The 14,095-nt window shown below is 35.8% G+C and overlaps 1 protein-coding gene across 3 annotated transcripts in view; it reads left to right on the top strand.

Moving 5' to 3' along the window:
- LOC145985350 (putative phosphorylase b kinase regulatory subunit alpha) overlaps positions 1-13,556 on the top strand; it is an 83,336-nt gene extending 69,780 nt beyond the window's left edge. For 2 of the 3 annotated variants that reach the window (XM_083119258.1, XM_083119260.1), the window contains exon 25: positions 12,660-13,556. In XM_083119258.1, coding sequence (XP_082975384.1) covers positions 12,660-12,887 — 228 coding nt within the window. In that variant the 3' untranslated portion in view covers positions 12,888-13,556. The remainder of the gene's footprint in view (positions 1-12,659) is intronic. The other variant, XM_083119259.1, reaches the window with a different exon arrangement.
- Positions 13,557-14,095: the final 539 nt, after the last annotated feature.

Raw genomic sequence — 14,095 nt, 5'->3', positions numbered from 1 at the left:
TGGTTGATAATTTTGTACCGCATCTGTTCTCTGAAATTGAGATCAGAAAGCATGGTGTTGTTATAAACAGAATAGATTATCCCGGCATTACCTCCACAGCTTTGGCCACTCTAAAATTATCCAAAACCGAGGCTTCTTACTACAAAATAGGTGGATTTGAGGCTGGTGATAAGATATTATCTAAAAATCACACAGTGCTGTTCCCCATGCGCCTGTTGCCAGGATTCTTCTCAGATTACAAAGAAATTATGTGGAAGGGTGGTTTAAGAATCACATTTAGAAGAGCTGCAAATGATAATAATGCTTTGATGAGGTACAGCACATTAAACCCTACAGGAGAAGCTCTGCCTAATACTTTACCAGATGCGGGCAAATGCATTATTCAGACTATGGAGCTAAGAATCCCTGTTGTTGAATATGAGGCCAGTTACGCTCTTAAATACAAAGCTGATATAATAAAAAATCCACAGATTCCTCTGCAATTTTATACATATCAATGTGTACAGAAGCCTGCCGCTGGTACTTATTATGAGTTTGATGCTACAAATTCATTCTCCAGCATACAATATGACATGCCGGATTTTGTGGTGGTACTGTTTCAGACTGGGAGACACAACAATCAGGAAAAAAATTCAAGTAAATTTGATAACTGCAACATCAAGAACATATATCTTAAAAATGGCAGAAATGAGGTATTTCCTAGAGAAAATTACAATTTAGACATGTCCAAGGATGATTTCCTCAAATTATATGAGGCATTTTCGGCTTTCAAAAGGGTTACTACTGGCAGTACTGACATGTATTACACACCAGATGAATTCAAAGCACGGAGACCCATGTTTGTCATCAACGCTTCAAAAAGGAAACAGGTTGTGGTTAATGACAGGACAAACATTAAAATTATCTGTGAATTCCACGAGGCATTACCTGATGACACCATATGTAGTGTTATTCTCATAGGTGAAAAATCATATGTTTATGATGTAAGAAATGAGAGAGTCACGGAGCAATTCTAGAGGGTCTCTGTGTTTTGCATTGTCTTAGTACTAGATATGCAATATGGGCATGGTGTCCAATTGAACTTAAACCGGAAGTAGACCGGAAGTGGACCGGAAGTGGACCGGAAGTGGACCGGAAGTAGACCGGAAGTGGACCGGAAGTGGACCGGAAGTAAATATGTGTGGGTGGGTGTGGGTGGGTGTAGGTGTATATAGGTGTGGGTGGCCTAGTTTTAAGTGTGGCCCAAGGGAATAAATTTATGGACAACAATCTCACAGAAGTGCCTTTTATAAGTGTAGGCAAATCAATCTGAGGGAGCTCTTCCTTTCTCATGGATTCCATGAGGGCTTTTTTACAAAAATCTTGGATTAGACAAGATTCCACACTTGAGCAAAAAGCTCATGTAGGCATGTTGAGCTTGTTTTAAGTATAGCCAAATCTGCTTGAGAGGGGCTCTTCATTTCTCGGGTTTATAATAGTACAAATACCACTACTCTTTTGTTTATAAAAACATAAATGTACTTAATGTAATTAGGAGGTAAAATGCACTTGATGGGCATATCAGGTGCCATCTTTGAATGTCTTATTCGAGACACTCATGCCCGTGACAGTGTACAATTGGTTGGTTATGGTGACATTTATTGTAATTATCATATTTAATAAACAACTGCACTTCTGCAAACTAAAAAACATTAATAAAAATTATTATGGATTTTCCGAGCTTTAGTGAATGATAAAATATATGTGAGAGACTCATGAAATAATTGGTTATTATTTTTTATTAATGGTAGTAATTTTTGTAATTATTATAATTAATAAATAACTGCACATATGTAATCAGCAAAGGAAGCAGTGATTCAATTATAAAATGTTTTCTTGAAGTTTAGTGATACAACAAAGTGTGGCCTGTGAGCCACCCCCCGGTAAGTAAGTTTCTCATACGACGTCGGTAAGCTAGGGTTAAAACTAAATGTGAAGTCCTAATGAGCACATCTGACCATGAAATTGACTTAAAACAGGCTTTTACATGTTTGTGTCTCAATTTAAATGTTGATGTTATAAAATACGAGACAAATGTTAGTATCAAAATATTCGATGTTTCAGGACAATTAAAAATCTTTACTGTTCACAACACATATGCAGAATGCATCATTCACGGTTGCATCTGTCTGTTTTTATTACATGCACGGTGAATGTTTTGCTTTATACTGAAGAAGTCTGTGTCGCTTGTCATCTGTGACTTCAGTCTGAAAGCTCCTTCAATGGCACGCATCATGCCACCTTGGTATCGTTTGTGCATGTGTGGTGGATGCTTGCTTACAGACTGAAGGTGCCCATGTCACTTGTCACTTCAATGTGACCCCTCCCCCCGCACTGTCATGTGTTGCTTCGGTCTGAATATTCTCTATCTATACTTAACTACTTAACAAGATTGTTAGCTCTACTTCATCAGAGATTAAGATTTCATTTAGCCTGTAAATCACAGAGAACAATTGTAAGTACTATTGATGGAAAAGGCCTGCTTTTTGATAGAATGTTCCTTTTATAATCATGAATGGGCCTCCGGAGTGGAATAAAGTAACTGTTGCCTTTTAATAAGAAGGGGTCTGAGGTTCAATTCTCATAGTGGATCTCATTTCAAACTGTAGGTCCACTTCAGATTTATTTTATAGATTATTTTCCATTTGGGGCCTGTTTTATTTGCTTCTACTTCAGTTTTAGTGCCAGTGTTTTTCAACTGCCGGACCGCAAAAGTTCCGTTGCACCCAAGGGGTTGTCGACAAATTTAAAACTAATTATATATTTAACGGAAAGTCTATATATATTTGAACTCTGATTATGCCATACTTGATATATTAATATTATTTAAGGTTGCATATTAATTTCCATATAAACTTTAAAGTTCAGAAATGTATTTATGAGTGAAATTGTTGGGATCAGGGCATCGACTTGTAAGAAATATTTTCCTGTAGTTTACGGTTATTACAAGCATAAGAAAACAGTTTTTTCTTTGTGACGTTTCAGGAGAACACACGCTCCTTTCATCAGACATTTATTTTCATTTTGACTAAAGATACAGTTATAACAATGGTTAGTAATTTTTAAACAAAAAGAATCTGTTATATAATGGATGTTGTCAATGTTACATTGTTGTAATATAGCAACTTAACTGTGAAAAAAGCAGTCTATTTTTTAAATTATGAATCCCAAATATCATCAGGTAATTCAAATTCATCATTGTTTTCACAAAGTCCCTTGATGTTTTCTGTTACATTAAATTTTAAAGATGGTGGCTTACTCCATTTGTGAAAAAGAAAACTCCACACTGGATCTATATTACCATTTTCATTATTTAATTTATTCCAGTGTTCTTCCGCAATGAACGAGGCTTCCCAGACATTCAACTCTGTGTTTCCCGTTAATCTTTTTAAAACCCTTCTCTTTTTAATCAAATGCTTCTCTTCGATGATATGAGTTGACAAACCTGTTCTTGGGTTTAGATTTATAATGTCCAAATCATGTTCGTGCCATCTTATTGCCATTTTCCTTGCTGTTTGTCCCACATAATCTTTTGAACATGAACAACTTATATTATATATTCCTGTGGTTTCCACATCTGGTAGCGAGTTTCTCATTTTGAATTCATTAAATGTACATTCCAAACTTCTTGGTGATTTAAAAACAATTTTGAAATTAAAACTTCTAAAAATTTTTGCAATTTTATGTGAGAATCCCTTGTGGAATGGAATGCACACAAATTTCTTTTCAACAGATTTTTCATCTTTGTCTGTATTTCTCTTTTCCTTTAGTTTTCTTGCAACTTGTTTTTTGATTTGGTTTATTCTGGTAGTGTGAAAGCCATTTTCTTTTGCTATATTAAAGAGCCTTTCTTCTTCATTTTTGATATCCTCATTATTAGAACATAGTCTTTGTGCTCTCAGGAAAAAATTTAAAAATATGTTATCCATTGTTATACGCGAATGTTCTGATTTGGCATGGATGTATTTTTCCCCCGCTAATTTTTTTCTATGGACTGATGTTTGAATTATTGAGTCAGTTGTCTTAATTTGCAGATCAAGGAAAGAAATTACATTGTTATTCATGGGTTCGCAAGTGAATTTTATGCGACGATGTGATTCATTTAACGATTTAAATACGTCCATGATGGTGTTCTCATTTTTAGCAATAATTAGCACATCATCTACATATCTGATGTAGAGTTTGATATCCACACCTATCGCATTAACAATTGGAGATTCTATGTAATGAAGAAAAATGCTGGAGATGATTCCGGATACTGGGTTTCCCATTGATAGACCATTATTTTGCTGATAGATTTTGCCATCAAATATAAAGTAATTGTAATTTGCACATACAACCATTTCCCATGATTCTACTGGGTTAACCTTCATCTCAATAAGCCATCTGTGTAATGCATCTGTGGCACCTTCTATTGGGACACTAGGATATAAATTTTCTACATCAAAACTTGCAATACGATACTCACTATTCCAAACAATATTTTTTAGTTTCTGTTTCACCTCATATGCATTTTTAACACTGAATGGTGTTTGTTGTTTAATTATAGCAAGTCTTTCAACTAAATATTTGGATAGTTTGTATGCAGGATGTGTGAAAGTTGCAATGATGGGTCGTATTGGAGTTCCAGGTTTGTGAGTTTTTGGTAGTCCAAAGGCAATCGGCAGGGTTGAATTTTTGACAATGAGTTTTTTCTTCATTTCTCTTGGTATCGTGATACTGCTTTCAATTACTTTCTTTACCTCATTTATTATTTTAGTTATAGGGTTTCGAGAGGTTTCTGTGAAATTGTTTAATTTGAAACATTCTTCCATTTTTTCTTTATAGTCCTTAATTCGGATAAGGACAGGTTTATTTTCCTTGTCCGATTTTATTAAGAAAATGTCGTTTTCTTTCAACCAGATCTTGAAACCATGAACTTTTTTTCCCAACCTTATAAGCTCTTTCTCCCGTTCTGTGTATTTTGGACCTCTGTTAGTTCTTCTGTTGTATTCAAAACTTAAACGTTCATCAAGAGCATCATGTGTGAGACTTCGTAATTTTCTTTTTTCCTCCTCATCATCTAAGAAATTCAGTGCTTTCTCTATTGAAATCACGAAATCTTCCTTGTGTATATAAGCACTACGTCACAAAGAAAAAACTGTTTTCTTATGCTTGTAATAACCGTAAACTACAGGAAAATAATTCTATCATGCAAGCAATGCGTACATACAAGAAAAACTATTATTCATCTATTACGGGGAGAGAGGTACGTACATTCCAGAAATATCAAATCAAGATTCAAACGACACTTCAGAGAATCAGATTTTTGAGAAGATGCAAGTTAAACAATATAGTGCCAAATTTTTTGAAGTGGAAAGTTCGAACTCGTAATACCTACACCAGTGATTTTAAAGGAAAGCTACAAATGTTAATGATAGGACGCCTAATCAGGGACTCGTACTCAGAATTGGACAGCCTTTCTCGAAAGACATATGATCTCCACATAACATTGTCAAATTCTTTGCACCCACTCATATGGGATAAAGTAAACAGAGCTACAGAACAAGTTGTAGAACACTACAGCAAGCTTTCAGAAAGGAGACTTGATAGGAAATTCTACCAGCTAATTCAAGAAGAACAAGTTATATACAACAACAATGAAAGAAGGGAAGCAGTTAATGTCACTGGTAAAATAGAAACTAAGAACATTGACAACAGATTATTTATAAATCTTACGGATATTGAGGTACCTGATGAGTATATAGAAATTTTTCAATTCGGAATGAAATTTTCAGTTGGTAGTGCTTATATACACAAGGAAGATTTCGTGATTTCAATAGAGAAAGCACTGAATTTCTTAGATGATGAGGAGGAAAAAAGAAAATTACGAAGTCTCACACATGATGCTCTTGATGAACGTTTAAGTTTTGAATACAACAGAAGAACTAACAGAGGTCCAAAATACACAGAACGGGAGAAAGAGCATATAAGGTTGGGAAAAAAAGTTCATGGTTTCAAGATCTGGTTGAAAGAAAACGACATTTTCTTAATAAAATCGGACAAGGAAAATAAACCTGTCCTTATCCGAATTAAGGACTATAAAGAAAAAATGGAAGAATGTTTCAAATTAAACAATTTCACAGAAACCTCTCGAAACCCTATAACTAAAATAATAAATGAGGTAAAGAAAGTAATTGAAAGCAGTATCACGATACCAAGAGAAATGAAGAAAAAACTCATTGTCAAAAATTCAACCCTGCCGATTGCCTTTGGACTACCAAAAACTCACAAACCTGGAACTCCAATACGACCCATCATTGCAACTTTCACACATCCTGCATACAAACTATCCAAATATTTAGTTGAAAGACTTGCTATAATTAAACAACAAACACCATTCAGTGTTAAAAATGCATATGAGGTGAAACAGAAACTAAAAAATATTGTTTGGAATAGTGAGTATCGTATTGCAAGTTTTGATGTAGAAAATTTATATCCTAGTGTCCCAATAGAAGGTGCCACAGATGCATTACACAGATGGCTTATTGAGATGAAGGTTAACCCAGTAGAATCATGGGAAATGGTTGTATGTGCAAATTACAATTACTTTATATTTGATGGCAAAATCTATCAGCAAAATAATGGTCTATCAATGGGAAACCCAGTATCCGGAATCATCTCCAGCATTTTTCTTCATTACATAGAATCTCCAATTGTTAATGCGATAGGTGCGGATATCAAACTCTACATCAGATATGTAGATGATGTGCTAATTATTGCTAAAAATGAGAACACCATCATGGACGTATTTAAATCGTTAAATGAATCACATCGTCGCATAAAATTCACTTGCGAACCCATGAATAACAATGTAATTTCTTTCCTTGATCTGCAAATTAAGACAACTGACTCAATAATTCAAACATCAGTCCATAGAAAAAAATTAGCGGGGGAAAAATACATCCATGCCAAATCAGAACATTCGCGTATAACAATGGATAACATATTTTTAAATTTTTTCCTGAGAGCACAAAGACTATGTTCTAATAATGAGGATATCAAAAATGAAGAAGAAAGGCTCTTTAATATAGCAAAAGAAAATGGCTTTCACACTACCAGAATAAACCAAATCAAAAAACAAGTTGCAAGAAAACTAAAGGAAAAGAGAAATACAGACAAAGATGAAAAATCTGTTGAAAAGAAATTTGTGTGCATTCCATTCCACAAGGGATTCTCACATAAAATTGCAAAAATTTTTAGAAGTTTTAATTTCAAAATTGTTTTTAAATCACCAAGAAGTTTGGAATGTACATTTAATGAATTCAAAATGAGAAACTCGCTACCAGATGTGGAAACCACAGGAATATATAATATAAGTTGTTCATGTTCAAAAGATTATGTGGGACAAACAGCAAGGAAAATGGCAATAAGATGGCACGAACATGATTTGGACATTATAAATCTAAACCCAAGAACAGGTTTGTCAACTCATATCATCGAAGAGAAGCATTTGATTAAAAAGAGAAGGGTTTTAAAAAGATTAACGGGAAACACAGAGTTGAATGTCTGGGAAGCCTCGTTCATTGCGGAAGAACACTGGAATAAATTAAATAATGAAAATGGTAATATAGATCCAGTGTGGAGTTTTCTTTTTCACAAATGGAGTAAGCCACCATCTTTAAAATTTAATGTAACAGAAAACATCAAGAGACTTTGTGAAAACAATGATGAATTTGAATTACCTGATGATATTTGGGATTCATAATTTAAAAAATAGACTGCTTTTTTCACAGTTAAGTTGCTATATTACAACAATGTAACATTGACAACATCCATTATATAACAGATTCTTTTTGTTTAAAAATTACTAACCATTGTTATAACTGTATCTTTAGTCAAAATGAAAATAAATGTCTGATGAAAGGAGCGTGTGTTCTCCTGAAACGTCACAAAGAAAAAACTGTTTTCTTATGCTTGTAATAACCGTAAACTACAGGAAAATAATTCTATCATGCAAGCAATGCGTACATACAAGAAAAACTATTGTAAGAAATAAATTTACAGAGCTGTGGTCTCAGAAAGGTCGAGAACCACTGCAACAAGCAGCTAAAATACATGACTAGTTGCTCCGTGACCAGGTTTAGTGGCCATTTAACCAAATTATACATGATGTACTGGAAAGCCAGAATACAAATATATATTACTGAACACAAAATTTAATGTAAAGAGATTTGATACTACATTTTCAAAAGATAGAGCAGTATTTTATTTTTTGCTTCATGTACATTTTCCTATAACAAATTCAAACATTGAAAATCATCATACTAACCAAACTATTAGGTTTTATTAAAACCACATACAAAACTACTCTAGTTATGTGAACATGCTTATACTACATTGATATATTTAATAAGCCTATTAAAATATGAAGATAACACTCAGAAAGAACCGCCCATTCAAAAAAGCCAGCTTTCTTGGAAACACTGTTTTTGTGTAGTTATGAATTTCATATTGTAAATTGTATTTTATATTTAGAAATTAGTGTCTGTTTTACAGTAGGGAGATAAACGAAAAACCATGAAACAGGAAAAATACTGCCAACTCCTGTATTTTCTTTGGTTTGAGACACTTGTGAAAAAAGCCCAACCAAAAAAGCCATGGAAAAAAACTGTTTTTTTTTTTTTTTTCCAAAAAAGCCAGTTTTTTCCGACCATTTCCAACTCTACATATACATGAAAAATAAAACTGATGATCATAGGTAGGAGTTCAGAACTTTGTAGTTTCATAATGAATAAGTGTGGATATTTTACAACTTTCTACAATATACATAAACAGTGACAGAATAAATCTCTGTAGTGAAATGTAGAAATTAAAGTGAGGGGGAGGGGAGAGACTTATTTATCAGACAAGTCAAGTCACATTGTCTCACTGGCTTGTGGCACAACTTTTTCCTATTTTAAATAAATCATGGACTCATTTTCAGTTTACAAATACTGTGATATACAGTTAGCATTCTAGTAAGAAAATCATGCAGTGTAACCCAGTGGCAGCTCGTAGTCTGGCTCTATGGGTGTGCACTTCAGTCTATCGTCCAGAAGTGTTATACCACCCCTGTGAAATACTCACACCCATTTTTGCGTACATAATGAAGCTTAATATATTGGCAACCCAAGTTTTGATCACCTTTCACTGAAAATGGGGCTATGACAGAGTTACAGTCTGCACGGAAAGTATTGACGCCACACCAGTGAAAGCAAGAACCACAACAGATGTATACACCAAACAAACAACAAAATCAATGTTGTACTACTCACCTTGTAGTCAGTATTTTGTCGACCCTCCTTTATGCTTCCGGCATTCTGTCAGTCGTTTTGGAACACTCAAAGCCAGGTTTTGGAGGAGATTAACTGGCAGATTGACCCAAATGTCGCTTATGGCAGCTTCTAGCTTAAGGAGTGTAGATGTGTCCCTGTTCCTTAAACGTCGCTTCATGTAGACCACAGGTTTTCAATCGGGTTGAGGTCGGGGCTTTGTCCTGGCCAATCATCAAAATAAGGGACACAAGCATCTTTGAGCCATGAAACCACACTTTTGGCTGTGTGACAAGGAGCCCCATCCTGCATAAAAAAAGATGCTCCTCTTTTTTCAAAGGACACTTCCAAAACATCATTTATGAGCTCAAAATAGGAGTACTGATTCATGGTCTGGTTTTTAGGAAGAATAACTAACTCTCCTACACCACCATAACTAAAGGAACCCCACACCATAATACTGGGAGGGTGTTTTATAGTTGGATGTGTGTACTGAGGAAGGGTGGGATCATCACCGGGAGAATGGTACACTCGCTTGTAACCACTTCCAGTAACAAAGAAAGTGGCTTCATCACTCCACAACACTTCTTTCCAGTCATGAACAGTCCAGGTACTGTATTTCTTACAGAAATCCCGTCTTTTCTTACGATGCTTCTCTGTAAGGCGAGGTTTCAGGCAAGCTCTGTAACTGCGTAGCCCTAAGTCATCATGGATCTTCTCCTGAATTGTCCAGAGGAACACATTATCAAGCAGCAGAGGATTTTTTTCTTTCAGTTCCCTAGCTGTTAACGAAGGTTGGTTCCTTAGCTGCCTTTTCATGATGTGCAGTGTTTTTTCAGACACTTTCCTAGGCCAACCAGACTTAGGTTTTGGCAAAGCATTTTGACCCCACCTTCGTCCTTAAAGCGTTTCACCAAATGTTGCACTGTTCTCAGGTTCACGCCTGTTTGTGTCGCGATTTCTGTGCTTTTTATGCCTGCTCTAAACAAGGCAATCACTTGCTCAGTATCACCAGGCTTCAATATGTTGTAAGGCATCGTTTCACACACAAAATCAACTCAGAACACCAACACAACAGCCCAAAATTCACAGGAAATACCACACGCACGTGCGCACGTACAACAACGTCTCCCACTCGAAACTGAGCGAGTTGAAACTTGCAGCTACGAACAAAGGAAGATCGCAGGTGGTAGTTTACTGCCCATGAACGACAACTCTTTTCACGGTGTCATTTAGGAGATAGGTGGTCCTATGTAAAAACACGAAAATAATTGACGTCATTGCTGTTGGCGTCAATACTTTCTGCGCAGACTGTATACGATTTCATGATTTATCATACACAATTTTTTTTTTACAAATTTCAAATATTTCAGAAATTTTCCAGCCAATCACGAGAAGAGCGATGTTATTGTGCATTATGTAATTCAGCATTCGATAACCTGACAAAATCACTCAAAACATAGAAATACCGATCTACAATATCAATACTATTATCGATTTGTAAAATATTTCGTAAAAAGGTTGTCCCCACTCTGCTGATATTAATGAACAAGGAGAATAACAACATTGGCGTACACCAAAGAAGCCGATCCAACTACCACATGGAGGAAATCAGTTGTAATCTATCTAGCTGTTGTTTATTTCTAATGACAGCTTGATCAAACCAAGCAAATGAAGCGAAATCAAGAGAATAATAAATGTTAAAGCAAATAACAGTACTCACTAACTTCACACTGCCGTGCTTCGTAATCATGCTTCAGAATTTTCCTTCTCTTCTGCCATATCCATATATTACTGCAGTTGCTACAGGCTTTGTAGCTAACTTCCCTCCAAAAATTCAATAACGTTAACTCTGCTTTCGCTATGTACAGTTTCCCTATTCATCATGAAATCAACCACTTTGCACTGAAACAGGAACGATCTTTTGACAGCGTTAAATAATTTTGTAACGCAGTAACAGCCACACAATGCAAAACAGCTGACTATTTGATGCGGGTTGGTAATTTGGCTACTGCGCCACAGAGGCCATTTATTTTGACCAAGATGCACGAAGCAAAGGCATGCTTAAAACACCCGTTTTGGTTTCAGTTGCCCTCCCCCTCTCCTCCTTTTCTTCCCCCTGTTATGCTCGGGACAATATACCATCGAAATTTCCCTTTCATAAAAAAAATCCCTCAATTTGCGATGATGTATGGGTTGCATCGACTCCGTCACACGATCTCCAATGGAATGGGTTTGCAACACTACATTCGCTCGCACACAGATCGCTGCATTCACAGCCTTCCTAAATGATGCAACCTCCCCTCTCACGGCGCTCAAGCCAAAACACCCAATCAGCATCCTCTATGCGACTGCTGCAACAGCGTCATAGCGAGCAAAACTACCCTTGTGTTCCTGCCCCGATCACGGCCTGGTCTACGTGGGTTATCACGGATCGCAGCCTTCTCCACCATCTCTCTTGGTGGAGCGGCGTGGGAACACTTGATGTTTCGAAGGAGATAGAGTTCAATAAATAAGTATAATAATAATGATTTGCATTACAGATTTATTTGGGTGTGCACGTGCGAATAGGCAGAAGGTGCTACTGGTGTAACCTTGATTTTACATTTTTCAGGGGAGCAAGATGAAAAACTTAAAAGTGTGGACATGTAAAACCCGGGAAAAGTTTATAACATTAATAAAATGAAGATTGAACATACAATAGAAAAAAATGTAAAATCAAAGAACGTAAAATCGGGATTCCACTGTATATACACCCTGATCTGAAATGTTATTGCTTAAAAAAAGGAATGTTATAACCATCTAATAACTGACTTGCTATATAAAATATCTTCTGGAAAGTTATCTGAAAATTGTGATTTTAACAAAGGATCAAACCTAAGTCTTTGGCATTCCATGCTAGTGTCATATTGTGCTACTGAGTGAATCTATAGTCTCCCACAATTTGCACAACTTAGATGTATGCATAAGTCAATCCTTGGTACACTGCAGTTTCCTATTACTATTGGGCATGTGAACGTTAATGCCACCTATCTGCTATTCAATTGAAAGAACTAAATGAAAAGTCTTATGATAAAGAGAGGACACACATAACTTCCAGAAAATTATGGTTCAACCAGGTATTGGATCTTGAAGCTTGGCATTTTATAGGAATATGCTGTATCATCACATTTTCTGCAGGCTGCATGGCATTCAAATAACTATTTCAGTTTGGAATAAACAGCTGTTATAGAATTACAAGCACATCTGCAATAAGTATTTTCTGTTCAACAAATTTTGTTGACAAGGTTGAATTAATGTTATTCAGATATCTTTGTTACTACACAGATGAAGGTGAACGGTGATGCTACACTGTGCTGTGCCAAACCAAGAGAACAAAGAGAAACGTCTGCTGCAGGTGGGTTGCTGTGTGGTGGTGCTGCCTACATTTGCCAACATTTTTACGACAGTGCTCCAAGCGGCTCATTTGGTACTATGACATACTTAACTAGGGCCATGGCAACAATCATGGATTGCTTGCCGAGGGACGGTGAATTGGACTGTTCTATTAGTTAAGCTAGGTGTATGTGTATACAATTGTATTATCTTCCACATGTTGAAAATGTACAGGGTTTGAATTGTATTTTTCATCAGTGCTGTAGTGGTGCCATATCATGTGTCTTTGCTGAACTATATTTCCAAAAATTTAAATGCTAATTGTATGTGAGTTATCTAAGCGAATGAGTTGTTTATCCTAAGCAGAGACCATTAAATATTTCAAACATTATAATGTGTTTGTATACAAACTAAATTAAACATATTGTACACAAAGACATGTCTGTTTCTTAAATGGAGTTGGAGTGGAGCAAGTGTAATCTTTTCCACATCCAGTTTTGATATTCTCTTTCCAGCCACCTTGGCCAATTGATCAGAATACCATGCTACAAAGCCAAGGGTTCCTGGATAAGACAAAGACCTTACATTGAGTTTGGTGCCCCCAAAAAACAATATCATACTGTCATCCATTTATCATTCATCCTCTTTTTCCTGATTAATCAACACAAAGATATATTGTTTTTTCCTGTTGAGAATATGAAAGATGCAGCCAACAGAACTATTTGACCTTTGTATCAAACAATATAGTTTTTATTGATTATTATGGTCAGTTTACCATTATACTATGTGAAAATATTCCAATTAGAATGAACTATAAACTGGAAGAATTTGTTGAAATTTTAGATCAGATTGTTGGCACCTGGCTTTTAAAACATTTTTGATAGAAGTGTTCTTAAAAATAAGGGGGGGGGGGGGAGGAACGTGGTCATGAATTGTCCTATTCCTAATGTAGCCACTCTGCTTGTCACTCGCTGGCCATGAAAGGGAACAAAAACTCTTAGTTGATCATTCTATGTAGAAATATTTTTTTTTGGAGGAATAAAAAGAAAATGTGTGATGACATTTGAATTCATCTATATAGTGTTGGAGATAAGGTGAAAAATCACATTATAATCATCACTGAATTTTAAGTAGGTCTTATTTCAGCTCTTTATGCAGTACTTTTCTCAGACTAAATACTAGGGATGGGACCGATTAATCGATACTCTATCGGTATCTGCCGATATAGGTAGGGATGTGCCGAAGCCGATTACAGATGTATGAAAATCGGCCGAAATTGACACATCGGTATCGGAATCAGCAAAAATCCGATATTTAAACCGGTACAGATTATACTAGAGTTTTTACCTTCTAATAAGTTTTATATTCTAGTTTTGTAAGATTTATTG

The sequence above is a fragment of the Lepisma saccharinum genome, chromosome 3 (genome assembly GCF_977018435.1).
Source record: "Lepisma saccharinum chromosome 3, izLepSacc3.1, whole genome shotgun sequence".
In the NCBI taxonomy this organism is placed as follows: Eukaryota; Metazoa; Arthropoda; class Insecta; order Zygentoma; family Lepismatidae; genus Lepisma; species Lepisma saccharinum.
Note: the sequence above shows the minus strand (reverse complement) of the source record. Positions and strands in the feature narration are given on the sequence as shown.